This window comes from Rattus rattus, chromosome 15 (assembly GCF_011064425.1).
Source record: "Rattus rattus isolate New Zealand chromosome 15, Rrattus_CSIRO_v1, whole genome shotgun sequence".
NCBI lineage: Eukaryota > Metazoa > Chordata > Mammalia > Rodentia > Muridae > Rattus > Rattus rattus.
Genome location: NC_046168.1, coordinates 57,306,463 through 57,332,310, shown reverse-complemented (window position 1 = coordinate 57,332,310; position 25,848 = coordinate 57,306,463). Strand labels below are relative to the sequence as shown.

Below are 25,848 nucleotides of genomic sequence, written 5' to 3'. Positions count from 1 at the left end.
GAAAAATGTTTATCTGGATCTCTGTGATACGTTATGTATGACATCTGTAAAAATGCATCAAAGTATTGAAACAAACTGGTATGGATGAGCTCAACCCAGTAGAAATTATGTAATAAAATAGCACTTATCGACTGGTGTTAAGATGGCACTCTCTCATTCATGGCAAGGCACAGGTCGAGAAATAGCAATCTACTTCTACCTTTCTGGTGCTGTGCCTGCTTCTGCCTTTCATAAAACAGTTGCGCTCTGGGGACTGGAGAGATGCTTCCGTGGGTAAGAATGTTTATTGTGCAAGCAGCAGGCCTTGAGTTCAAATCCCCAGCACTCATAAAAAGCTGGGCATAGCTATATGAGCAACTGAAACATCAACGTTATGGGGGTGGAAGCAGGGAGATTGTTGGAGCTTGCTGGCCACCAACACGAGTTCCAGGTTCAGAGGGAGAATTCTTAACGCAATAAGGTAGAGAGAGGTTGAACAAACACCTACCATCCTCCTCTGACCTCTTCCTCATACACGCAGATGCTTGTTGTTCCATAAACACCTGCACATACATGCACATCACATACAATACCCACACGCCAAAAAAAAAAAAAAAAAAACTTTTTGACATGGCAAATCTCCTAGGATAAATATCCTTAGGAAAGAGTCATGAAGTTGAAGAGATAAATAAAATTGTCACAATACTGATGGCAGCATTCGATAAAGAACCAAATGTCCTTCACTGGGGATTAGTGAGTTGATAATCTATGTGTCAGCTCCTGAGTTTCTGAGAATTGGAGAAATAATGCCCTAGGTTTGAGACATAGCAACAGACCTGTCCGTCCTCTGTCTGCCCCCAACCCAGAAACCCAGCAATTCCCAGGTCTCAGCCCACAGCCCCATACAGACCTAAAACGGCTACCTTTGAAGAATATCATGGTGGTGTTTTTAGGTTGGAAAGTTAACCGGTAAAAACAGGAGACAAAATATAAGTTTGGTTTTCTTTAAAAATCACCAAGACCTGCTGGTATGCACAGAATCATGGCTGACCAAGCTGTCTGTGCTCCCTGTAATTCCCTACTCTCAGTTCTTTATCAGTTGAAAAGAAAGCTCCTAATGCCCCTGTTTCTAATTTTCCAAGATTCCCAGCATTGATATTTGCAATGGAAGTCTCTGCACAGGGCAGAACCTGGCAGCTCAGTGCTTGTATAAGGGAGGGGGGCAGCCATGGAGTACTTCATGGGTGGTGTATCTTACCTGTGGCTTCACCTCTCTCCCTCTGCAGGTTTGAGACCTTCGAGATTAATAGCTTCGAGCAGTTTTGTATCAACTATGCCAACGAAAAGCTCCAGCAACAGTTCAACTCGGTAGGCTCAGGGTATGACCTGGGTTGCTGACGTCAGGACCTCACTGTCCCCCCCTGGAGTGACACCCAGGGCCACTTCTCTTCTGAGATTGGTGTGGTTCTGCTCCGCCCTTCCCTTCCCTTTGCTTCTTGGTGAAGCTCCCGAGAATTGAATACATGTCCCTTGACTTTGACCCACTTCTCTCTGAACTGAGCTTTCAGAGCGTCTAGGGAACTGAAGGCTGGGTGCACAATTCCTTTACTGTCTAGAGTCCAGCAACACATGTAGGAGTCTATTACTCCAAGACTGGGATTGGACAGGAACGGGAAGTCACCTAGCTGCGCTTTGCCATTTCCACTCCTGACAGAATTTAATAAGAGCATAGGGGAGGTAGCTCTCAGGCGCTGTTCACAGTGCACTCACCTTGGCCTTTTTGCTTCTCGTCTTAGCATGTGTTCAAGCTGGAGCAAGAAGAGTATATGAAGGAGCAGATCCCGTGGACCTTGATTGACTTCTATGATAACCAACCGTGCATAGACCTCATAGAAGCCAAGCTGGGTATCCTGGACCTGTTGGATGAGGAGTGTAAGGTAATACAGCTCCCTGTGGTCATTGAACGGCTTGGGCCTAGGTCTTAGCAGAAGGCTTCTGTGTGATGCAAGGAACCAGTGAAATATCAAAGTTGGAACTGAATCTGGTTGTCTGAACAAAGCGTCGGCATTCACCATGCTAGCTAAAAGAGAACCTGTTGAATGTAACCGGCAGATCTTGTTACCCTAGTCAACATCTGCCTCTCTTGGCAGAAAGCAGGGGCTATGTTGGTGGTAGGCATTTGGTCTCACAGGACTTAGATGCCAAAGATGTGGCTAACATCTAGATAGGTATTCTACCAGAGAGGAAGGACTCAGGAGCCGGGGGGGGGGAGGTCTTTAGATGACTGTGAGTGGTAGACATCCATGGGATGGTGAGAGACAGATCTCTCCCTCCCCCTGAATCTTCTGGATGTTTCTGGTATAAGAGAGAATTGTGCCAATAGCAGGAGAGCACCTAGAAGGTAGGATGTAGGGTGATCCAACTTTAGTTCTCCAACGTCCTTGGTTTCCTGCACTATGAATTGCTGAAGATTGATTTTGATATTGGCAACCCCTCCTGGTCCTTTGGCTGATTAGTGAGGTGAGTGTGTACCCCCACCCCCACCCCTGCAGTGATAGAAGCCTTCGTCAGAAGGTGTAGAATTCATATGGCTTGATCTAGAAAGAGAAGAGCCACTTGTATTGATTTCAGTTTCCCCATAATTGGCTGGAAGATCACTGAGTGTGGCTGGGTGTTTATGGAAGAAGAGGAGTTTCCTTTCCAGAAGGGTGGGTGTTCCGGAAGCATTGCCTGGTGCGCACGCATAGTCCAAGCACTCAGGGTGCTGAAGTAAGAGAATTACTCAAGTGTGAGGCTAGCCTAGACTAAAAAGAGTTCAAAACTAGCCGATGCTAATTACTGAGATCCTGTCTCAACAAAAGAACCTCTCCCATCCCTGTAAAAAAGTAGAAAATAAGTCTGTCTGGCAGTGGTGGTACACGCCTTTAATTCTACTCGAAATGCAGAGGCAGGCAGATCTCTGAGCTAGAGGCCAGCCTGGTTTACAAAGTGAGTTCCAGGACATCCAGGGCTACACAGAAAGAAACCCTGTAGAAAATATACCAAATCCTGTAGCTGGCACATTCAGATTTCTTAATATTTTGGGTGTCAGGGAAAAATTGGGAGGTAGAAGTCTCACTCCGTAACCCAGAATGGCCTAGAACTCTGTAGCTCAGACCGGCCTCTGACTAATGATCATCCTCCTGCCTCATCCTCCCCAGTGCTGAACTACCAGCATATACCACCACACCAGGCTCTCTAAATGGTTTTAGTATCTCTGTGAAGACATGGGCTTCATCATCAAAGTCAGAGCCTGGGTGAGAGGATTACAGGTGTCTGTGGCTTGTCTAGGCTAACCCAACATGAGAAGTTGTGCTCAAGGTGGGACATCTGCTCCTGGAGTGATTGCCATTGGCCAAAGTCAAAACCCAGGCCCTTGTGTTTGCCTTCTTCTGGTAGCTCCCTCCTAGATTTCCTGGGTGAAAACCCAACTAGACTTGAGTCCTATCAGTAACCTCCACCAGCTGCAAACTCCTATGCAAAGGGCAGCCCCAGGTTCTGAGTCCAGCTCAGGCTTTGGGAGAGCGGGGCCAGGGTAGCAGGATCTAGTCCAACTGCAACTCTTCACTCTGCTTCTGAGAGGGTGGGGGGATGAAAGTCCCCACCCCCCACCATAGAGGATGGTTCTTTCTGGCTCTGTGAAGAATTAATGCATCACAAACCAGGAACTCCCAGAGCAGGTAGCCTTTCATATCCCATTACTCACAGCCTGTCACAATAACACCTCAGTGCTTCGGGACCGCCTGTTCTGAGATTTGAGCGGCTATGTGGTAATTTGCAACGAGTTGCCCTTCCCTTTGCCAGCAAACATGGCTGCCTGTGGGCTTCTCCGGTTGTCTGAAACCATCACACACAGTACCAGGATGCCCAGCATGGGTTCAAGAGTGAGACGCAAGCCCCTGAGGGACCCCCAGATAAGTGCTGGGTGGGGGACGGAGGCTTCAGGGGCAGCATTGCCAGCATATGGCAAAGCAAGGGTAGTGGAGAACACAGACAAGCAAACCGTGTTCAGCAGTTGCCAGGATCACCCCCAGGGTTCCTGCTCTAGTCCAGGAAGTGGTCCTAGGTCCCCCTGCTTTCTCTTCATTTGTGGGTACACATTCCTGGGGTATTCTGCTTAGAGTCTACCTATGAGAAACGATATAAAAATAAAATTGTTTCAACCTCAGTTGCCACAATCTGTGAGACATAAAATGTGATCCACGTATATCTTAGGCTGAGTTTTGAGATCAAAGTCCTCCAGAACAACAGGACAGTGTTTCCAGGGGTCACCAGAGGCACTGGGGGCAGGTCCCGGAGAGCTATGTAGGCACAGCCTGTGTTTGGAATCAAGAGTCCCACAGCAGGCAGAGAGGTGCATAAGCTCAGGGCAGTGGGAGTGGTACTCAAGCAGTAATAAGGAAATAGGTGCTTCAGATACTGAGCTGTGTGGCTGTGGTATTTCCACATGGGGTCTCACTGCTCCTCGGGAAGGAAGGTTTGCTAAAAGTTGGAATTGCCCGCTTATCAACCTAGTGGGGACATAGGCAGGGCTGGGTCACAGGTGTAGCAAAGGAGGCCAGGTGCTCACTCAGTTAAGGAATAAGAGGGAAAAGTCCGCAATGTGAAAGGTTTTGTGCAGTGACATTGTTGTGGACATCAGGAGTACGTGCAGAGTCTAGCAGCTGTGGGCTCTAAGGCAACAGATACTACTGCATTTGTCAAAACCACCCAAATGAGCCCTTTAATGGGACACACTTTGCTGTTTGGAAATGGCACATCAATATGTCAAAAGTAGGGGTTCCTAATGCTGTGACCCTTTAGTACAGTTCCAGATGTTGAGGTGACCCCCCAAACGTAAAATTATTTTTGTGGCTACTTCATGACTGTTAATAATTTTGCTACTATTATGAATCATCACATATCTGATATGTGACCTCCAAAAGGGTTCGCAACCCACAGGTTAAGAACAATTGTTCTAGACTCTTCTGGGAGTCACCATACCATGGTCCTAAGAGAACTGAGGGATCTCTGTGCTGGTGATGGCACCTGGGCAACCGGGCACCCCTGTGCTGCCTGTGGGAGCCACCTCAGCTATGTCCTTTACTACCTCCTTGTCTCGTATCCTCTGAGAAAGAATAATGAAGGGGCCCTGAAGAATTGAGTTCTGTGACCTCTGTGTGAGAACACGCAAAGCCAAAGGAGGACCAAGCAAATGGTGCGAAGCAGCCAGTGGGGAATCACGGTGAAGATTTTGAAGGAAGCAGCCCACAGCCGCTGCTTTTCCTTGGGAAGTGTAGATATAGCTTTGAAAGGATTCTTCTCAGTCATCCTCCATTGTGAGGGAGGCCAGGAGCTAGTGGGAATCGGGGAGGAGACACGTCGTTAAACCCCTTTGGTTCCTTCAAGGGGCAGAAAGCCCGAGCATCTGCAGTCAGACAAAGTCACAAGGTTCTACTGTCCCCAGTGCACTAGAAGATTGTCTTGGGGTAGGGGTGGGCATGAGATCACATGCCAGCCTACCTGCTCCTAAGCTGTGTTAAGACGGGCATTTTCTGTACCCTGCTGTCGTGCGTGTCTGTTCCTTGCTTCTTTAGGGGACAAGGTAGTCTTGTTGATAGGATGTGATAGGTGTGTTCTTCTCTGTGGTGACGGTTTACGTTCTAGGACATACACATTGCCCAAAGCTGGAGAGATGGTTTTAGAAGCCCACAAAGTGTGGCATGAATGGAAGAGGGGAGGCCTGTCCTGGGCAGCTTGCATCTTTCCATTCACGGATCCTGAGGAGAGCTGAGCAAATGCACTCATTTGCCTGATTACCCAGTCATGGTTATGGTGACACTGGCCGATGACCTTGGAGCCTTTGCCCTCCTGTTCCCTGACCACTGGCTTTCAGAGGTTTCTTTATCCAACACTTCCTTTTTTCCTAAGGTCTCAGGAAGCTGAGCTGGAGGGAGCCCAGTTTGGGCAGACAGGAATAGTAAACAATGGGGCAAAAAACACTGTTGACAGAGCCCTTAGCTGTCAACTTCTTGGCCCAGGTGGTATCCCAAGCAAGAACAGTGTTTGTGGTGAAATCATCCTTATTCAAGGACATTAGAAAGAGGTTGTCATTCCCCAACACAGTCTCTTTTTAAAAAAAAAAATTACTTTATCTAAATCATAAAGAGTAAAGTATTTGAAGGCTGTTTGGGGAGATTGATATCTCCATAGAGATGAGGAGATAGGAGTGTGGGGGATGCTGGCCGGGAGGGTAGCCCTCCTCCCTGGGAGAAGATCACCTTCCTAAGGCAGCGTGAGTAGGATACAGAGGCTCACAATATTCAAGCAGGAATTCCTTTTTGTCCTTTTAAGTTGGGAGGATAGAGTGTGCAGTGGAGGGTTACGCTGGGTATCAGACTCATGTGCACGGCCAGGTCTTTTCTGGTGAGGAAACTCTAGCCATCCCCTACAGCAGTTTTTAACTTTCTGCCTGGCAACCTAGACTATCTGTGAAGGAGAGAAAGAGGCCTCTGCAGGCTCAAGGCTGGTAGAGCATGGGCATGGGAGTAGCTTCTATGTAGAGGAAGGAAAGTAATATAGGCACAGGTGTGTTTGCCGAGGTCCAAGACTGCCCGGTCAGCACCCTGCGTCCAGCTGGGAGCAGAGTCTGAGCCCACAGGAGAGATTCTCAGAGGGAAACTTGGTCTGTCCTTGGCAGCAACCGTCGCTCTAAGTCAGATCCACAGGGCGTGGCAAAGTGAGGGTGAACTGATGCAGGAGATCTAACATCCCCAGCGAGGGAAGTGGAGGACGGAGCATGACCAGATGGGACGGCGTTCTGATTACATGGGTGTTTGCTGAACTGGTGTCAAGACCCAAGTAACCGTGCAGTGTAGTCAGGTGTACAAGAAGCCACCACTCCCTAGAAAACTATGGGACTACAGAGTCCCGGGCCCAGGTGGGCTCTGTGACACTGAGGGGACAGAAATATTCTACAGGACTGGATACAGTGGCACACTCCTTTAATCTCAACACTCGGGAAGCAGAGTCTATTCAAGACTGACCTGTTCCACACAGAGTTTTAGGCCAACCAGAGCTACCTTGTCTAAAAAAACAAAACAAAAAACAAAAAACAAAAAACAAAAAACAAACAACAAAAAAAAAAACCACAAGAAAAAACAGAGAGGAGGAGGCAGTGTTGGCCATAGCACTTCTTCAGGACGGGGGCCTGGGGATGCTTTGGTACAAGGATGACTTGTGAGTTTTCGGGGGACAGATGGCAAGGCACGGAAGTATAGAGTGGAGCAAGATAACATATAAGTGACCAAGAAAGCTGTCATTGTAGCAGTGCCCAGGGTGGGATAGGGGTTAAATAAAGCAGGGTTGAATAAATGCTCACAGAGCCCTTAGCTGTCAACTTCTTAGCCCAGGTGATGTCCCAAGCAAGAACAATGTTTGTGGTGAAATAATCCTTATTCAAGGACATTAGAGAGAGGTTGCCGTTCCCCAACACAGTCTCTTTTAAAAAAAAAACAAAATATTTATCTTAATCGTAAAGAGTAAAGTGTGTTAGCTTTGTTGAGATGTAGCACACACAGTGTGAGCATCTGAAGCATACGTCAGAGTGGCTTTGAGGAGCTCAGCACTGCAGACATCATTCCCAGAGCATCCACACTGCCCTGCAGTGAATGGAGAGGTGCCTCTGCCTGTCACCTCCCCTGTCTCCTGTCCTGTTGCCTATTGTGGATGGGTTGGGACTTCCTGAGAAGTGACAGCCAGCACCACAGGCCCTCGGGTTTAGGACTCTGAGGGATTAACTAGACCACCCAGTGTTCTCCACTCTGCATCAAGAGGGGTGTGAGGAATCCCGCGTGCAGTCATGTGTGGACTCCTTTTAAAGGATTTGCACACACACACACACACACACATACACACACACACACACACACACACACACACTCTAGAGCTAAAGATAGCTATAATCCAGGTTGTGCTCAAGTATGGGATTCTCTTTCCCCTGTGCCTAATTAAAATTTAAAATTTATATATATATATATATATATATATTTTATATTTTTGAGAAAACTGCCTTTTCACCCGATCCTGTGTTCAAGGTTGCCTTAGACTCTGTTGCCAGGTCAAAAGGCAGAGGATGGAGGAACACATGTCCCAGAGCCAGCCTTCCTTAACTTAGACCCCAGGCCTGCAGCTTCCAAGTTTTGTGTCTTATCTGACCTCCTTGCCTCGATTCTTTACCTCTGGGATGTATATAAATATAATACCTGGCTCACAGGGTGACACCTGGCTCACAGGGTGACACCTGGCTCACAGGGTGACACAGAGACTGAGCTGAGACAGTGAAAATGTGTTGAAACTGTGACTGTCATGACCACCGTGGACATTGGCTGTGACTGTGATGAGAATCCTCACTGGGAGTCCCAGTTGGCTGATCTTGCCTGGAGTGGAGTGAGGAGTGACAGAGGTGGATCTTAGTCAGGAAATATGTGTACTCATGACCCCGATCACGGGTGTCTTCTGATTGTTCCTGCCCACCTGTCTCAAATATTGACCGTACAGGATCATAGGATTTTCTCATTGAAGTCCAGTGCATGGCCGGGGGTTGCTAGCAGACTACAGCATTTGCTTAGCAGAGCTTCTCTTTGTAGTTCTGTCTGACCCAGTTGGGTCCCTGGAGGTCCTTCTTGCTCCCCGGCCCTGGTCCTGATGAGCCCCGCTGTGCTGACTCCTCCTTCACCCACACCTGGTAGTTCTAAAACAGAACTCCTGGAGACAAGTATAACAGAGTATATATAGAAAGTGCTGAATTAAATATATTTTATTGTCTGTCCAACACAATTAATAGCCTCCTTCAGGAAAGAGGTTTCTTTCTTTGAATCGCCTATACCACATGGCACTGGGAATTCAGAGCTAGTTAACACCAAATTGAATCTTGAGGGAAAAAAATCCATTTGCTTACAAAGGACCTAAGAAGTTCGTTCCCACATCTGTAAGCATTTTCCTTTTTGGAGCATATCTTACTTACTGAGAAAAGCCCTTTTTACATGGACGCAGCAAGGGTCACTTCCAACCTCGCCTGGATCTGAGGGTACAGTGGAAAGTCATGAAGGAGAGTCAGTGAGCTACGGAAACTGAGGCCTGTCAGTGGGTGTCAGGATAACGGCACGAGGGACGTCTCTCTGGCTACGTCACTGTCATCACTGGCTGTTTCCATAGCAGGCGCGATGACTGTGTTATATTTTTCTCCACTACACTATTACTCTATCGTCTCCTGCCACCACCCCCGCCCCCCACCTCTGAAACTCTTCTTCCAACAAGCGCCCACCTACTTCAGGGCCTTTGGGTAGGAGTGTGCATGTGTGAGTGGTGGTGCTATTTTACTGAAACATGGGCAGTTTTTCGGTGGCTACACCACTGAAGAAAATGAGTCCTTCCACCCTAGCACCTAACTGTCCACTCTGAGAGATGGAGTCTTATGAGTCCCTCTCCCATGTGTGATAATGGGTCCTCTCTTGTGTGGGTCAGCACAGCTCCAGTGAGCTCATGGCTACGGAGCTGTGTCACACCAATCGCTGTTTCATGGCACAACCCCAAGAGTTCTGGCACTCGCATTATGTCCAGCCTCTCCTCCAGGATGTTTCCTGAGCGTGCACACCCCCAGCCCCATGTTTGTGTGTAACACGGACGTCTTACTTAAGTCTGCACACTGCACTGTCATGTAGTCCCTACACTTGGACCACTTATGACTCCATTAGCTACTGCCTGCTGCAAAGAGAAACTTCTCTCATGAAGGCCGGGAGCAGCTGAGACAGTCGTCTGACTCTATGGAGTCATGCTACGTAGTGGCTGAATCTAAAAGCCGATGGGGAGTTGTAATAATATGTCTGTGTATATTCAGTTGTTAGGGATCCCAAAGAAGAGAGAGACAAGACCAGAAATGGCTGGGAAAGGCTTCAGAGGAAAGGGCTGCTGAGCCAGGGCAATAGTATGGGTGAGCTGGGGAAGGGATATGGGCGAATTATGCCAGTCTTCTGGGTGAGCAAGAGCATGGTGCTGGAGGGGACAGCAGCGTCTTCAGACAGGGATTCTGCCCTACGGCCTTGGTATCCATCTTCATCCTTTCCCTGAACTTCCATTTTCCTCTGGCTAACTTGTTCTTTGAGGTTCAGTGCCCTCCCGTGGATGTCAGCCCACACACAGCCAGTCAGTGAGTGACCTTTCATAGCAGGAGCTTAAGAGTTCATGGTTGAGGGGGTTCTCATCACTGTCCAGTTCGAGTCCTGGCTTGAGAGTGGAACCCAGGCTCCAGCCCTTTCCCAGGATGCTTCACTGCCTTCTCCTGCGTCACAAGACACTCTCCCCGGCCTTGTGCTTCTCCAGGTCCCCAAAGGAACTGATCAGAACTGGGCTCAGAAACTCTATGAACGGCACTCCAACAGTCAGCACTTCCAGAAACCACGCATGTCCAACACGGCCTTCATTGTCATCCACTTTGCAGACAAGGTAACTGTCCCCTTTGCTGACCCGGGACAGCCACCTCAGACCCACAGTACATAGAATAAAGATTTTCCAGGCTAAGAAAGTTGATTTTGTGAGTTCCGGTGACCTGAGGTTGAAGGTAGGTTCTTCTCTGAAGATTTCTTCCCCACCCTCCCCTTGGCTCACCTCTGGTATCAAGGACTAGGCCCAAGCAGAGCCTGCACTGTGGCAGTCGCCTTTCACACGAACAGCAGGTAGTAATGGAAGGCTGCTCTCCTGGGAACCGGGCAGCAACAGGTCACAGTCTGCTGTCCTTGAGCCTGAGAAGAGGGAGGGGAAAGTGTAAACACAGTACTGACATTGTTTGGATTCCTTCTGGAGTAGCCCACACTGATCCCAGTGATGGGCGTAGACTCCGAATGGCTCTAAATGGATTTGTGTTGAATTCTTAGGTGGTAATGTGCATGTAATTGCATATCCTGATTCAATGCATCTGGGCCATGGCAGAGAAAATGCTTTCACAGAGCCCTGAAAAGGCCTTCTCTCCTGGGATTTCTCTTTTAATACAGCATTTTCTTCTGCCGAATGAATGAACACTCAGTGTCCTCTGCATAAATCTCTCTATCAAATTTGCCTCGGTTCCTTATCTCTGGGACGTGTATAAACCTAAGACCTGGCTCACAGGGTGACACCGAGACTGAGCTGAGACAGTGAAAATGTGTTGAAACTGTGACTGTCATGACCACCGTGGACATTGGCTGTGACTGTGATGAGAATCCTCACTGGGAATCCCAGCTGGCTGAACTCAGGTGGAGTGGAATGAGGAGTGACAGAGGTGGATCTTAGTCAGAAAATATGTATATACATGACCCATGTGCTCTTAGCTCTTCCAGAAAATACCTGGATGAGATGAAGCTACCTTAGAGGCTGCCAGAGCCCACGAAGCACTGACTGTTTTCTTTCATTGCCTCCGCCCCAGGTGGAGTACCTTTCAGATGGTTTTCTGGAGAAAAACAGGGACACGGTATATGAAGAACAGATCAACATCCTGAAAGCCAGCAAGGTAAACAATCACTGGGAATGGGGCTGGCAAAGCGGGGGAATACTGGCTTAGTCGTGTTCTAATACTCACAGAGGACTCTGGGTTCAATCCCCAGCACCATAAAAAACAAATACATGGGAACTGGGTGTGGTCTTGTGTGCCTGCTATTCCAGCACTCTGGAGGTAGAGGCAGGAGGATCACTGCAAATTCAAGGCCAGCCTGATCTACATAACAAGTTCTAGGGCAGCTGGGGCTAAATGATGAGATGAAGAAAAATTAGAATACACCAACGGATAGGGATGGGGATGCTGTCTGAGGTGAGCCCACTGTGGAGCACAGGAAAGCAGGGCCTCTGGGGTTTGCTGGGAGAAGGAAGAGAACAGGAAAGTGTCTCTCTATTCCTAGGAAAGACACCCTGAATGGAAGGGTATTGGAGCTGCAAGGCAGCTGACAACCAGGACAAGTCATACATAGGTGGAAGTTGTGGTGTAAGGTCTCCTGATGTTCAAGTCCCTTCTCTTCCGTCACCTACTTGCATACCTAAGACTATTTGAACATCGATAAGCCTAGCGTGTGTCTCCTTCATCCCTCTTCAGTCATCTGAAGGGCAGAATCTGAATGTAATTGTAAGCCGGACTGGTAGGAGGAATATCTACAATATTTTATTAAACCATGGCTTACAGGCTGTGGTCCGACTCATCTGCCAATGGCTGTCTCCCAGGAGAAAGTCCAAGGATCCAATACTTGTTTGGTCCAACAGCTGGATGTCTCAGCTGGACTTCAGTGAGTGTCAGAATCTCAGAGACGTAGGCTCTAACACTAGTGAGGAAATAGACTTTCCATTGAGAGTGAGGGCAAGCAGGCCAAGGAAGCAGGCTTCCGCCTTCCACGCTCTACACCAGAAGGCGTGGCCCAGATTGAAGGTGGATCTTCCCACCTCCAAACGATCCAGTCAAGAAAAATCCCTTGAAGGTGGTGTGCCTAGCTGCTTCGGTTAGATTTAATTTCAGATGTAGCCGAGTTGACAGCCAAGAATAGGTAATCACAGTAATAAAAGGTGAGATTTCTAGGACATCTGGATCTATTTTGGATCCTATTTGGAATATGGCCATCTGCACCCTCACCAAACACATTCGTTAAGCGCTTGCCGGTGAGTCACCACCCCAGACCCACTGTTGGCATTCAGAGATGAGCGAAGCTACACTCTTACTGTCCCTGGATGAGCTGATAACGGATCTGCTCTGAAATATATGAAGGGAGCACAGAGACTCAGGGAGGGAGTCTGCAGCTGGGAGAGGCCTCCATAAGGTGAAGGGACAGGAAGTCTGGGGGAGGGGCCACAGCCAGGAGAGGCCGGTGCACCTGTATTCTGGCTGCTGATGCAGATGCAGATGGCGCTGCCAGGCCTTTCAGTAGGACCCGAGAGGACGCTGCAGGATTTAGGAGACCATGTGGCACCGAACTCACTGCAGGGCCCTGATAACACTGGGGAAATGACAGAATAATGTCCCTTTGTGATAAGCTTCAGAATTGCGAACACAACAGAGAGAAATGCAACGGTGGAGAAAGTACAGCCGTAGCCTCGGACCCACGGATTCAAATCCATCCCTTTTCCCTCAGGGGCCCAACATGGGATATAGGGAGGGACCGAGTTAGCGGCAGCTACTGTGGTCATCTCAGAACAGCCAGGTCAGGGAAGTAACCACGGAGACAAGCAGTTGGGCATAGACATAATAAACAAAATACTGTCGTGGAGTTCAGTGTCTCGTTAAGGTCTTAAATCTCAAGTCTGAGGCAGTTCGAAGGAGTTTTTTCCATTTTTGACAAAAGCGGGCCTGGGATGTTGGTTCCTGCACTGCTCTTCCCCACGTTACCTGGGAGTCCAAGAGGTAACCTTCCAGCGTGAAAGCCTTTTCATCTTGATAAATCCCTGATTTACTTAAATACGGTTTAGTTCTGCAGTTTTAATTTTTTAATGTCTGAATTTGAGGAATTCAGGGATGTCATAACCTAAACTCATAAGAAAAATCTGTCTGACAGGGCAAGTATTCTTATTGGCTGAGCAGTTTTGGCCACTTAATTTTAGCAGCGTCATTGAATATGTATATAGAAAAATATATAGACACATGTAGACAGTCCCTAGAATCCTAGTCTAGGGGGAGAAGACAGTCTTGACTACAAAGTGCAGAAGGCTGTGTGTGATTGTGATTGGAGGAGAGTGAAGAAGGTCAAGAAGGAGGTTTTATAGAACAGTGTGTTAGGGGCTTAGGGTTGGCAGTTTGCTAGGGAGACCTGCAGAAGTTGGATGTGGTTTATTCAGGGTCACAGTCATGACAGTGTAAGAGTGCAAAACAAGCTCAGAAAAGATGAGGTTCATGGAGATGCCGGGGTCTGAGAGAGCAGGTGCAAGCCTCCTAGACTGCCCTCCCAGTGAGCTCACACGGGGTTTGCCTCATTGCCCCAGAGAAGCCAGTGTAAAGATACCTAACAAAATGTTGGCCAGTGGGTGGTTACACAGGTACCCTTGGTTTGGTCGTGCATGAACTGAATTCCCCAGGCTGAGAAAAGCGTATGTTCACCGTGAGTGGTATTGTTTGTACAGTGAGTCAGTCATGTCAGGGAAATGTTGAAAACTCGCCCGAAATCCAAGTTGCCAGGCATCAGCCAAGATTTGGCCTACAAAGCAGGCATTGTTGAGAATGGTGGTCCTGATCTTTTCTGTACATGATGCTGTTTGGATGAAACATACTGGGTTTTTATTTGAAAAGTAGCCACAAGAAATCAGATATCACGGAGTTACATGCAAGCCCCCTCTAGTCCGTGAGCTATCTTCCGATGGATGCTGAGTCTGTGTTGATAGCACACTGGCACGTCTTTTTAAGGGGGGAAACGATCACAGTACTCATGCCCAGTCTCCTCTGACTTTGCATACATCACTGTACCTGGGTTATCCCTTCACCTGAGTGCACACACATTTTCCTTTTCTAAATAACTCCTTGTGTTTTGCTATTATTATTATCATTATTATCATTATTATCATTATTATCATTATTATTATTATTTTATTATTCTACGAATGAAATCGATAGCCCCATGGGACGCACAGCAGTCAGAGTTACTAAATTGAAGGGCAAAACCTTTGTGCTATGTTTTTGGAAAGTTGCAGGCTCCCCTGTTTCATCCCAACCCCACTACCTTTTCTTCTACCAACCCAGTGACTTTGCGGCCTGGTGCCTGGCATCCCTCACTGTGAAGATTTACACCTCCTTGTTTACTAAGCCACTCTCAAAAAGAGGAAAAAAAGAAAAAAAGAAAAAAACAAACAACTTTTCACTGTAGTAGCATCCTCTGGGGCTTAGATTTCAAATGCATGCCAAAAATGGACAATAAAGACCTAGACACATTGAAGACCCCAGGACATAAAGTTAATAATGTAAAACCTATTTCTCGGAGATAAAAGGTAAATTTTACTCTCTAAACTCAGTTCTCAGATCATTGTGTAAAGCCATAATTTTTATCTCAGGTACTTTTATTTTTGTGAGGAGACTACTGGCTTTTATCCTTTGTGTGGCTTACCTGGTAAGAAACTATCAGCTTGTCGAGAGCAATTAAGTGGTGTGAAATTGACGAGTCCCACCTGCCGTGATTCTGAGGCGTTTGCAGAAGTCACACTGGGGAGGGGCATAAAGCAATGGTCAGGAGAGCATTAGGGAAGCTGTTTACCCTGTGAAGACTTATGATGGAGCCTTAGGATTGCCTTCTCAGTCACAGAGCCATAAATAGGGACACTGGGGGACAGGGTGGGGGGAGCTCATTAAAACAGGGCTTTAACACATTCATTTCTTTTAAATACTAAAGATGGCAAGTTTTCCCTCCCAACTTTTGCTGCCGATGAGAAGGAATGTTTTAGAGTACGGGGAGTCTTGGGGAGCGTCTTAGGGTTTACTGGTGGAAATAGACATCATGACCAAAGCAACGCCTATAGAGACAACATTTAACTGGGGGCAGGCATTCAGTTTCCAAAGTGCAGTCCATTATCATCAAGGCAGGCAGTGTCCAGGCAGGCATGGTGCAGGAGGAGCTGAGAGTTCTACATCTTCATCTGAAGGCTGCTAGAAGACTGGCTTCCAGGCAGCTAGGAGAAGGGTCTTACCGCAGTGACACACCTACTCCACCAAAGCCACACGTACTCTAGCAAGGCCACACTTCCTAACAGTGCCACTCTCTGGGCCGAGCATATTCAAACCATCACCAGGAGTGGATTCTAAAAGGGACAGAACCTTTCCTCCAAAGATGTTCTCTTACCTGCTGTGTGCACGTCAGAGGGTCAACTATTAAGTTGGAATTTTATGTCAGTGTAAGCCAGGCAGCCCGGTCCATGGATCTAGATGGACACAAGAGTCACCATCTCTCTACTGCACATCATCAGAGAAGTGGCCTCAGAAACATTGGCTCAGGAGGTCTCTGTCCAAAGCCTGGTGGTCCCCAGAGTCCAGGCATGGGAGAGAAGCAGCTCAGTGTTCCACTCTGAACAAAGGTTTGTGTGATGAGGCCCTCTGGAGCAGGGCCAGTAAAGAGTGTGCGTGTGTGCATGCGTGTGCGTGTGCATGATACGTATGTATAAGGGATTTGTGAACTAGTAACAGTTCTCATTCCCAAGACGCTGAAAACCTGGCAGATGATCAGCCTCTGAGGCCAGTGTCTCAGCGGTTGGAAGAGTCCCACAGTGGCTGTAACACCAGAAAGGCCACTCGGTCCACAAGGGCAGGTGCCTCAGCCTGGGGCCACAGCCCTGAAGGGCTCCTGCCACATCTTGGTCAATGACGGACCCTGGTTCCAGTATCAGTGAAGGAATCAGCAGTACCAACAGGACAGATCAGCTCAGTGACAGGAAGTAGGGCCAAGTAAGCAGAAGGGCGCTGCCCACATTTAGGGTGCACCTGCCCATACTTGGGGTGCACCTCGCCACATTTGGGGTACATTTGCCCACCTTTGGGTTACATCAATCAAGGTAGTCAGAAGAGTTTCTGAGCCATTTCCCTACCCAGGTGATGCAACTTTGTGGCAGGTTGACATGAAAGCCAACGGTCACGACTTGCTTGTTAAAATTCATTATTTTTAAATGTCAGATTCCATAGTAGTTACCGGGACAGTGCATTCTGACACGCATGTTCCTCGGTGTGGTTAGTGTCCTCTGGCTGTTGGCAAATGTGCCTGAGAATAAGCAGACTAGAACTCTAGTTGATAAACGTGTGTTCCCTTCCCTTTTCCAAGGCTGGCCTGAGTCTTCCTCTCAAAGCCCACTAAAATGGCCACTTAAAATCCTTTTTATTTAAATATTGAAGATTCACCCCCTCCCACCAAAGGGTAATGTCAACCATGTAAAAGAATTGGCTGAGAAGAAAGTGGCTTGTTACAGTGGGTGCTGAGGAAGAGCCCTCTGATCAAGTTGTTCTACTGTGTCCTTTTTCCCCTGTCACACGGTCTCTGTGAAAGGAAATCTCCATTGTGCTCTTATAAACATCAGTGAATAGGTGTGGTTTCCAAGGAAACAGTGTGCGGGCAGCTGTAATTGAAATTTGCTTAAACTGTCAAGCAGCCTTTAAAAGGTATATTCATACTGCTCTTAATCCTTTTGCAAACAGGATTTGCCTCGTGTCTTTAACTCTTTATCTGGGCTCAAATAGCAGACGTTAGAGAAGCCCGTACCTATGGGGACATTTCACAGAAATGATGGCAAACAAGACGAGTGATGTGTTTGGTTTGTTACTGTGACTGCTATGGAGTTAGAAGGGAGCAATCGGTAGAAATGCCTGGGTGCACATCTTTTGGCGGCTGCCTTAGGGTGAGCCATGGGATTTCCATCCCTGGTCAGGCAGCTTAGGAAGCCAGCTCTTCAGCAGCAGTGGCAGCAAAGGTGGAGCCTCTTCTTGACCTTGCCCAACAGTGTGGGTATTTTGTCCTTTGAGTCCCTTCTCAGGTTGTGATTTTTGTTGTGACTTCAAATTTGCTTTTTTTTTTTTTAATTTTTTTTAAATTTACATTTCAAATGTTATCCCCTTTCCCGGTTTCCCCTTCAGAAACCGGCTATCTCCCCCTGCTTCTATGAGGGTGCTCCCCCACCCACCCACCACTCACTCCCACCTCTCCATCATTGAGCCTTGACAGGACCAAGGGCCTCTCCCCCCACTGATGCCCAACAAGGCCATCCTCTGCTTCATATGTGGCTGGAGCCATGGGTCCATCCCTATGTACTTCTTTTTGGGGAATTCCCAAGGCAAGTTTTTACCTATCCCAGCCTTCTCTCGGTAGATGGGTGCATAGAGGTCTCAATGGGTGTTTTCTGCTCTTTAACTGTGGCCTGCAATCCAGGGTTTTGTAATGGCACCTCTTAGCCTTTTAGTCTCATGGGTCAACCCTAGGTCTTTCTGTTTGACCACTGAGTCACCAAATCCTGCACATAGGAAGCCTACTTCCCCTTCTCCTTAGATTCAGTCTCAATACAGGGACCTGCAACTAAAACATAGCTTTGAAAACGAAATCCAGATTCTTCAGGAAAAAAAAAAAAAAAACGGTACCAGTGTAGATTCGAATTATCTCTTAGACAGTTGGCATCTCATAAGTTGTCATAAGCAAGAGGGTCTGAAAGGGCAATATACTTATTTTTCAGTCTGATTTCAAACATCTTCTTGAAATGTTTGATACCTGTTCCCAACCCTAGGACCTAAAAACTTTTTCACGTAAGCTGTTAATGACTTCTGCTGATTAGAACCCTCATACAGTATGATTTTTGCAGATTAGGAACACTCAACAATACTACCAAGACATAGCCACCCATTATTTCCCTGAAGAGGTTCTTGAGCACTGATCTACCCTGGCTCAGATATGCTTGGGCCCTCTGGTAAAATCATAGGAGGCCTGGGATTGGCAGTCCCCTGCCTGCAATCCCTTCTGACAATGCTCAGCAAATCATGGCGGTTTCCTGCCGCCCACAAGCCCTTGAGCAAGAGGCTTCTGGGTAAAGTCTACATTTAGAGGAAACTGACTGTTGGTGAAATCCATTTGAATTGTGGTTCCCAAAAGAGGTGAAGGAAGGCAAACGCATTTGGATTCATGCAGGGAGGATTCAGGCATTGAACTACGACAGAACCTGAGTCTTGAACGAGACCGGGCATGGTACTTACCCTCAGCTTCTGAAGGGAGCATGTGAGGGTGCTGTCTGCCATGTTGGGTTTGGTGCCTCCTTGGCATTGGAGAGAGAGGAAGGTGCAGAACAGATAGTTGGAAATAGGGATCATGGTGAGGGGGAAGGGATCCAGACTGGAGAGGCAGGGTTGAAGAGTAGTAGAAGTGTCAGGCGTGAAGGAGTCTGTGCAGGGGATGAGTGTTGGGGAACTCATCTGGGGATTGGGCAGACAGCAGTACCGAGGAGGGAGGGGCCACAGCTGGTCAGTGGAAAGTACTGGAGAACTGAGAAGCAACAAAGTTTAGCAGGAAGTGGAGCTACCACAGCTCAAAGAAGACACCCAATAGAAGAATGCCTGGATCAGAGAGGACGGAAGCCATCAGAGAGGACTGGAACTCACACTTCTTATAACCCTCTGGGCTTGACAAGGAGGACTCCAGATGGTGTCTTCATTTCAGCAGTGTGGAAGAAGGCCCAGTGAAGTCCCCTGAGGCTGGCCTGGGGACGGGGGGGGGGGGGATAGGGAAAGGCAGTGTGTGTGTCTGTGGACACCGGGATGGCTGTGGTGTATAGCAAGAGGCAGGATGAACTGCAGGAGAAACTGAAGCAGCAACAGAGGGGCTTGAACTCACAGTAAGCAATGGCTAGGAAGGCTTGAGGTGAGATGATCAGAGAATTCAGGTCAGACACTGATTTAGAGGGGACCGTGTCAGGCTTTGCCTTACAAACCAACTAAGGTAAGGAGAGGGGCCACACAGCTAATGACAGCCCAGAGGCTTTTAACCACAGCTCAGAGCTCTTTCTATCACATTGTACTGCTTCTAACAAGTCTGCAAGGTTAGAGGCTCTGTTGGTTTTGGCTCCATAAGCAACTAGAATGGGTACAGCACCTCCCTGGTTACCTCAGAGCTCAGCTGCAGGCAATGATAATTTCCAGAGCAGATCAGGTAGCTGCCACTCTGGCATTTGATGAATAGGCTCTCCAGCTGTCCGGTTTCAGGTCTTTACTAGCTCTGTGGTCTTGGTCCCCTCAGCCTCAGCTTTCCTCGCTTGTAGGATGAGATGCAGTCGGTATTTAGCCCACATGGTTCTGGGGCAGCTTGAATGTGTCCAGGCATGCCCAGTACAATCTAAATACGGCTTCCAACCTGCTTTGTTCCCTTATGTTATCGTATTACTGTTGGGATTAAAAATAAAAATCCTTCACCAAGCTCCCTCTTGTTTCCTTCTCGAGTCCAGTGTGCCCATACTGGCTTTATGTTTTTAATAGTTCCCTGGATGTTCAGAGTTCCATCTCTGCAGGAACTTCCCCCACGACCTGTTTTTCTACCTACCACACATCCTGCTTGTCCAAATATGGCCCTGTGGGCATTCCTAGTCAGGCAGACCTGGACTGTATAAAAGAAACAGGCCAAGCCAGCAGAAGGAGGCAAGCCAGTAAACAGCATTCTTCTGTGTTGTTTCCTTCAGTTCCCGCCCCCATGCTACTGCCCTGGCTTCCCTTGATGCTCTATCAAACCCTTCCCCAAGAACTGCTTCTGGTCATGTTTGTCACAGCAGCAGAAAACAAACTAGAACACTCCCTGATGTCCTCACCCGGAGCCTGATTGGGTCAGCTTCGTTATTTTCTCATTTCCCTTAGGACATCTTCTTGTCACCGTACTTTCAATCCTGTAGGTAATTGATACGTGTTTGCCTTCTGTGACAACCTGTGAACTCCGCAGTGTGTGAAGGACTTTGTGTGTCATTCACTTTTGTGTTACCAGCCCCTAGCTGGTTACCACAACTCGGGTTGAATACCTGGGAATCAGGACGGATTGATTTCATTTCTCTGATATCCTGTAGAATTGAATACCTAGGAAAAGTGACACCACTATGATAATGAAATACAAATATATTTCTCAGTCAGCTAGGTCCTTTCTCCTCTAAAAGGAGATCATATTCATCATTTTTGAAATGCCATACGTGAAGAGAAGCCACTGCAAAGTGGCAGAATTGCCACCTTTGGCAGCTAAAACTTTAGAGCCACTATAATCGTGTCACTGGAGGGCCCCCAAAGCCAACCTCTTGACGATATTGTCCTCGGTTTCCTTAGTAGAGACTGGAGTCTCTTTATTCCCTATTTTGTAAATATTTGGTTCTGCATATTTTGGATAAGATTATCCCTTCCAGGCCCTGGGCCAGGATTTGGGAGTGTTTTGCTCATGAATTTGGTCCCATTCTCTAGTATTTATTGTCTCCAGGCTCTTACAGCCACAAAGCAGCCAGAAGACTTCTTGAGCTTCTCCCGGGAGACAAGGTCTTCGATTTTACATTATTGGTTTATACTTTAATTCGTTCATTTTATTTCATTTTTGTGTTGCTGGTGATCAAACCCAAGGTTTCCCATCTGCTACACAAACCCAATGACTACCCCCAGGCCGGATTAGAAAGTGTGTTTAGACTTCCTATGCCAGTGAATTAACATGCAAACCGCTATGCCAAAAACCTGAAAGCTTCCCCTGGCTGGTTCTGTAAGAAATGAAGAGTGTGAGGAAAGAGCAAGCAGGCATGCTGGTTCCAAAAACAACACACACACACACACAAAAACACACACACACACACACACACACACACACATACACACATACACACACACACACACACACACACACACACACACACACATACATACACATACATACACACATATATATATACATACACATATACATACACACACGTACATGCATACACACACAGATACATATACACAAAGACACACACAAATATACACACACACACACACACATATATACACACACACACACACATATACACACGCGCATCCACACACATACACACACACTCATTAAACACACACACACACATATACATACACACACACACACACACACATATACACACATATATATATATATACACACACACACATACATATACACACACACACACACACACACACACACACATACCACATATATAAAAAACACACACACATATATATATATACATACACACATATATACACACACACACAAACACATATATACACACACACACACACAGACACACACAAACACACACACACGCACATACACACACACACACACACACACACAGAGTATGCAGTTTTGTTGCTTATAACCTACAGTTGCTGGCAGTGTAAAACACTTATATGTGTTTAGAGTACTCTTGACCCTAAAATTGACTTTAAAATGTAAACTTACACTACCTCAGGCTAATGTGGTTGTTTATATTCTGTGTTTTAGTTTAAAATCCTTGTTATGAGAGACAAGTCTTGGGGACTGGTTTTGAATTATCACAATCTTGAGTTATCACAATCTTGTCTTTGTGGGTGGGGACGCCTGTGCTGATCCTCTCAGAAGTTCTCACATAGGACCAGCCCCAGTGATTGGTGAAAATTAGTATTTTACTCTCCAGAACTTATAACCATTTCATTACTATGCAGTGAACGCCAGAGGTCATCACACTGGATTAGGGAATGCTTGCTGAGCAGTGTATGATTTCCCCAGTGCAGTGGACGTACACCGACTTCCAGCCAGCGGTCTTATGTGACTCTGAGGATGGTTGAGGGTGGGGGATGGGATGGTCGAGGACTTGTGTTGTATGCTCCCGTCACTCAGCGTAGTTACCTGTCAGGGCTGCACAGCCACTTTTGAACGAGCTGTATCACCTGATTCCCACACCCAAGTTCAGAGGACAGCTCTAGTGTGCCACTTGCTGCTTTATTTGGATACAGCATCACATTGTGGCCATATGGTCAGGTGTCTGTGATGACCAGGAGTTGAGATGACCTAGGGCCTCCTGCAGATTGTAATGGAACGTCTAGAGACATTGCCTAATTCTCACAGGCTTCTAGGACTGTGCTGTGGTTACCATTGATTCTCAACTTGACAGGATCTAGAATTACCAAACAGACAAGCTCTGAGGCATTCTGGCAAGCGGTGATCTTAAGTTAGCCTCTGGGGCAGGCTACAAGGGATTATGGAGATTGGATTAATTGAGGTGGGGAGACCCACGCTCACAGGCTTGGACCCTGGACTGAATAGAAAGGAGGATTCTACCTCATTTGCAGCACTTGTCACTCTGCCTCCTGACTGTAAATGTAATATGACCACCTACCTCAAGCCCCTGCCATTGATGTTGACGGTGACTTCCCCACTATGAAGGACTAAGTCCTTAAGACTTAAGCTGTGAGCCAGGATGAACGTTTCTCTTGTGGAGTTGCCGTGTCAGGGTATTTCATTACAGCAACAGGAGAAGAAATGAGCGCAGACACTGAAGACACAACACACACATGTGAAGTACTAGTGGAGTGTGCCACTGAATTGTCACTTCCTCAACTGTTGACATGACAGCCTGCCTGTGTCCTTCCTCTAAGTGCCTAATGAATCCCTGCTAACCTGAGACCGCAGACCTGGAAGGCCAGGGACATGTGTTACAGAATGTGATCGGAACATGAGCTGCCGTCACTGTCACTGCCATCACTGTAGCCTGATGCAAAGGTGCTGTTGGAGGACAGGGCTTCCCCTTTTCTCCTAGGTTTCGCTCTTAGAGTTCAGCGGACATTACCAGTGGGAGGCCTATTCTTACTGGTGCCCTTTATATATTTGATTCAGATTACAGTAACCTTAAGGAAGCAAGCTCTGCTTGTGTATTGGTGACCAGGACTCTCGCCTGGTAACCATTGTTATGCCAACCCCTGTGTTTCATGGGGGTGGGAACAAAGGATGAAGCAAGGTCTGGTAGGTCCTTTCTTCGTGAGCTTCTGTTGTCGCGTATGGTTAATATGAGATATAAGATTCTGTGCTGCTGTATTTAAAAAAATGGCTCCTTTGGTGCATTAGTCAAGCCTTCATGGAAAAAACAAAACACTGAATAAAATAACTGAGTAGAAAAAGACTTTCCTTTTGCTCCTGACTTTGAGGTATTAGTCCATCATGATAGAATGAAATTAACTTTTTCCTCCTTCCCTTTTATTCCATCCAGGCCCCAGCCTAGGGGATGGCGCTGCCTACATTCAGGGGCGGGGACTCTTCTCCTCTGTTAGTCTTAGCCATAAGTGATGGGTATCCTTGCATACCTAGATGTTGTATTAATCTTGAAGGTGTGTCCAAGCACATTCGCCATCAAGATTGATTATCACACTGAACATCTGGACCTTTGTGGCATCCCTTTGTCATGAGGTTATGAATTCTACAAAATAATCTATTTCATTGTGACCTTTCCTCTTTTTTTTTTTAAGATTTATTTTTATACGAGTACAGTGTCACTTTCTTCAGACACACTTGCAAAGGGCATCAGATCCCATTACAGATGGTTGTGAGCCACCGTGTGGTTGCTGGGAATTGAACTCAGGACCCCTGGAAGAGCAGTCAGTGCTCTTAGCCACTGAGCTATCTCTCTAGCCCCCCATTGTGACCTTTCATATGCATGTATAATGGACTTTGTGTTTGCTCCAATTACTTTCACTTATCCCCTTACCCCATTCCCTTACTTTTCCTAAACGGCCCCTTCTACTTTTGTGGTCTCTTTTCTAGAACCCTATATGAAATGAAATATGGTATATCTACCTGCATTTTCACAGTTTTTGCTGGTTTGCATGTATAACTGAGTAATAAACTTAGGCAATGTCTTAGTGGTCAGCATCTTCTGTGTGATTACCTGGGAAATGTCATATCGCCCTTATCTCTGTGTTGGGAGCAGGGAGGACACAGTGGGCTTAGCAAGAGCAGGGCTCTGGGCCCATCACAGGGCAAGATGGCTTCTTTGAGCTATAGACAGGGTCTGTGGGATGTAGATGAGGAGTGGGTACAGCATGTTGGGAAAGAGTACACGGGACTCAGGGCTGGTCCTGGAGAGTTAGGCTTTAAGGCTTGCAGAGGGATTGAAGGGTGGGATATTGGAGTTAAGATGAGCACAGTGAACAAAGGTGGAAGGGTAGGATAGGAAGGTGATGCTTAACACCAGGAAGAGCAGGGGGAGAACAGTGCAATGGCTATAGCACATGCACCTTCTAGGAAGGGATAGGATCAGACATGCTCGCCTGGGGCATCCAGACATGGTAGGGGAGGAGACTCAAGCATGTCAGTGGACTCTGCAGGAAGAGAGTGCAGAATGGATCAGAGGAACCTGGAGTCTGAGGCACACACTCTCCTTTGCTCTCTTCCTGTTGAGATTCAGGATGCCGAGGTTGACAACAGAGCCATTCAGACTCCTTTTCTTCTGCACTGTCAGGGGTGGATTGGAGACCTCCTAGCGCTAGTCCAGCCCTGATTTGCTCAGGGAACAAGGGCAGATGTGTCCTCCTCAGCCTGAGAGCCCTGATGGGCAAGCTGTCCGTGCCATCAGCACACCATCACACTAACTCAGAGACCCACTAACAGAGTCCTTCTATCTAGCTTGGGTACTAGATGCAGTCTTACCCCACTGTACTGATGGAAAACCCAGGACTCAAGGGAGCCAAATAACCTTACAAGATCCCAAATAAGTTAGAAAATAATCACCTGTAGACATAGTTCTGGGACTGTCCATCTCTGCCTCCTAGTACACTCCAAGGAACCGAAACTATGCCTGTCTTTGTAGATGAATGTTTGATAACCCTGTATACTGTTTCGGGAGAATATTAACAACATTAAGCTATAAAAGATATTACCCTTTACACCTTTCTTGCTGTGGCTCTGTCTAGTTCCCACTAGTGGCTGATTTGTTCCGTGATGACAAGGACTCTGTTCCTGCCACCAACACAGCTAAGAATCGGTCATCTTCAAAGATCAACGTTCGCTCTTCCAGACCCCTCATGAAGGTCCCCAACAAGGAGCACAAGAAATCCGTGGGCTACCAGGTCAGTCCTAGTCCTGGGACTGTGGCATGTGCAGCAGGGCTGGCTTGGAGGGGACTCACAGAAGAAAAGGGGGCTAGAGGCAGGGCCCCAGTAAAGGTGTTCAGATTGTAGGGGGAAGAGGGATAAGCCCAGGAACATCTAAACTAAAGTCCTTGGTTTCCAATCTGTCTCCAAAGAGAAGGACTTGGTAGTCCCACCTGCTTTAATTCCTGTGGATTTGCTAATTTGGGACATTTCGTGCAAATCTCGTTTCTGGGATGTTTAGGTGCAGATGT

General features: G+C 47.2%; 1 protein-coding gene across 1 annotated transcript in view; it reads left to right on the top strand.

The window, feature by feature from the left end:
* Positions 1–25,848, top strand: part of Myo5b (myosin VB) — a 297,799-nt gene that overhangs the window by 192,267 nt on the left and 79,684 nt on the right. The window contains exons 11-15 of the mRNA XM_032885354.1: positions 1,266–1,347; positions 1,776–1,916; positions 10,378–10,500; positions 11,456–11,539; positions 25,418–25,573. Of these exons, the coding sequence (XP_032741245.1) occupies positions 1,266–1,347; positions 1,776–1,916; positions 10,378–10,500; positions 11,456–11,539; positions 25,418–25,573 (586 nt within the window). The remainder of the gene's footprint in view (positions 1–1,265; positions 1,348–1,775; positions 1,917–10,377; positions 10,501–11,455; positions 11,540–25,417; positions 25,574–25,848) is intronic.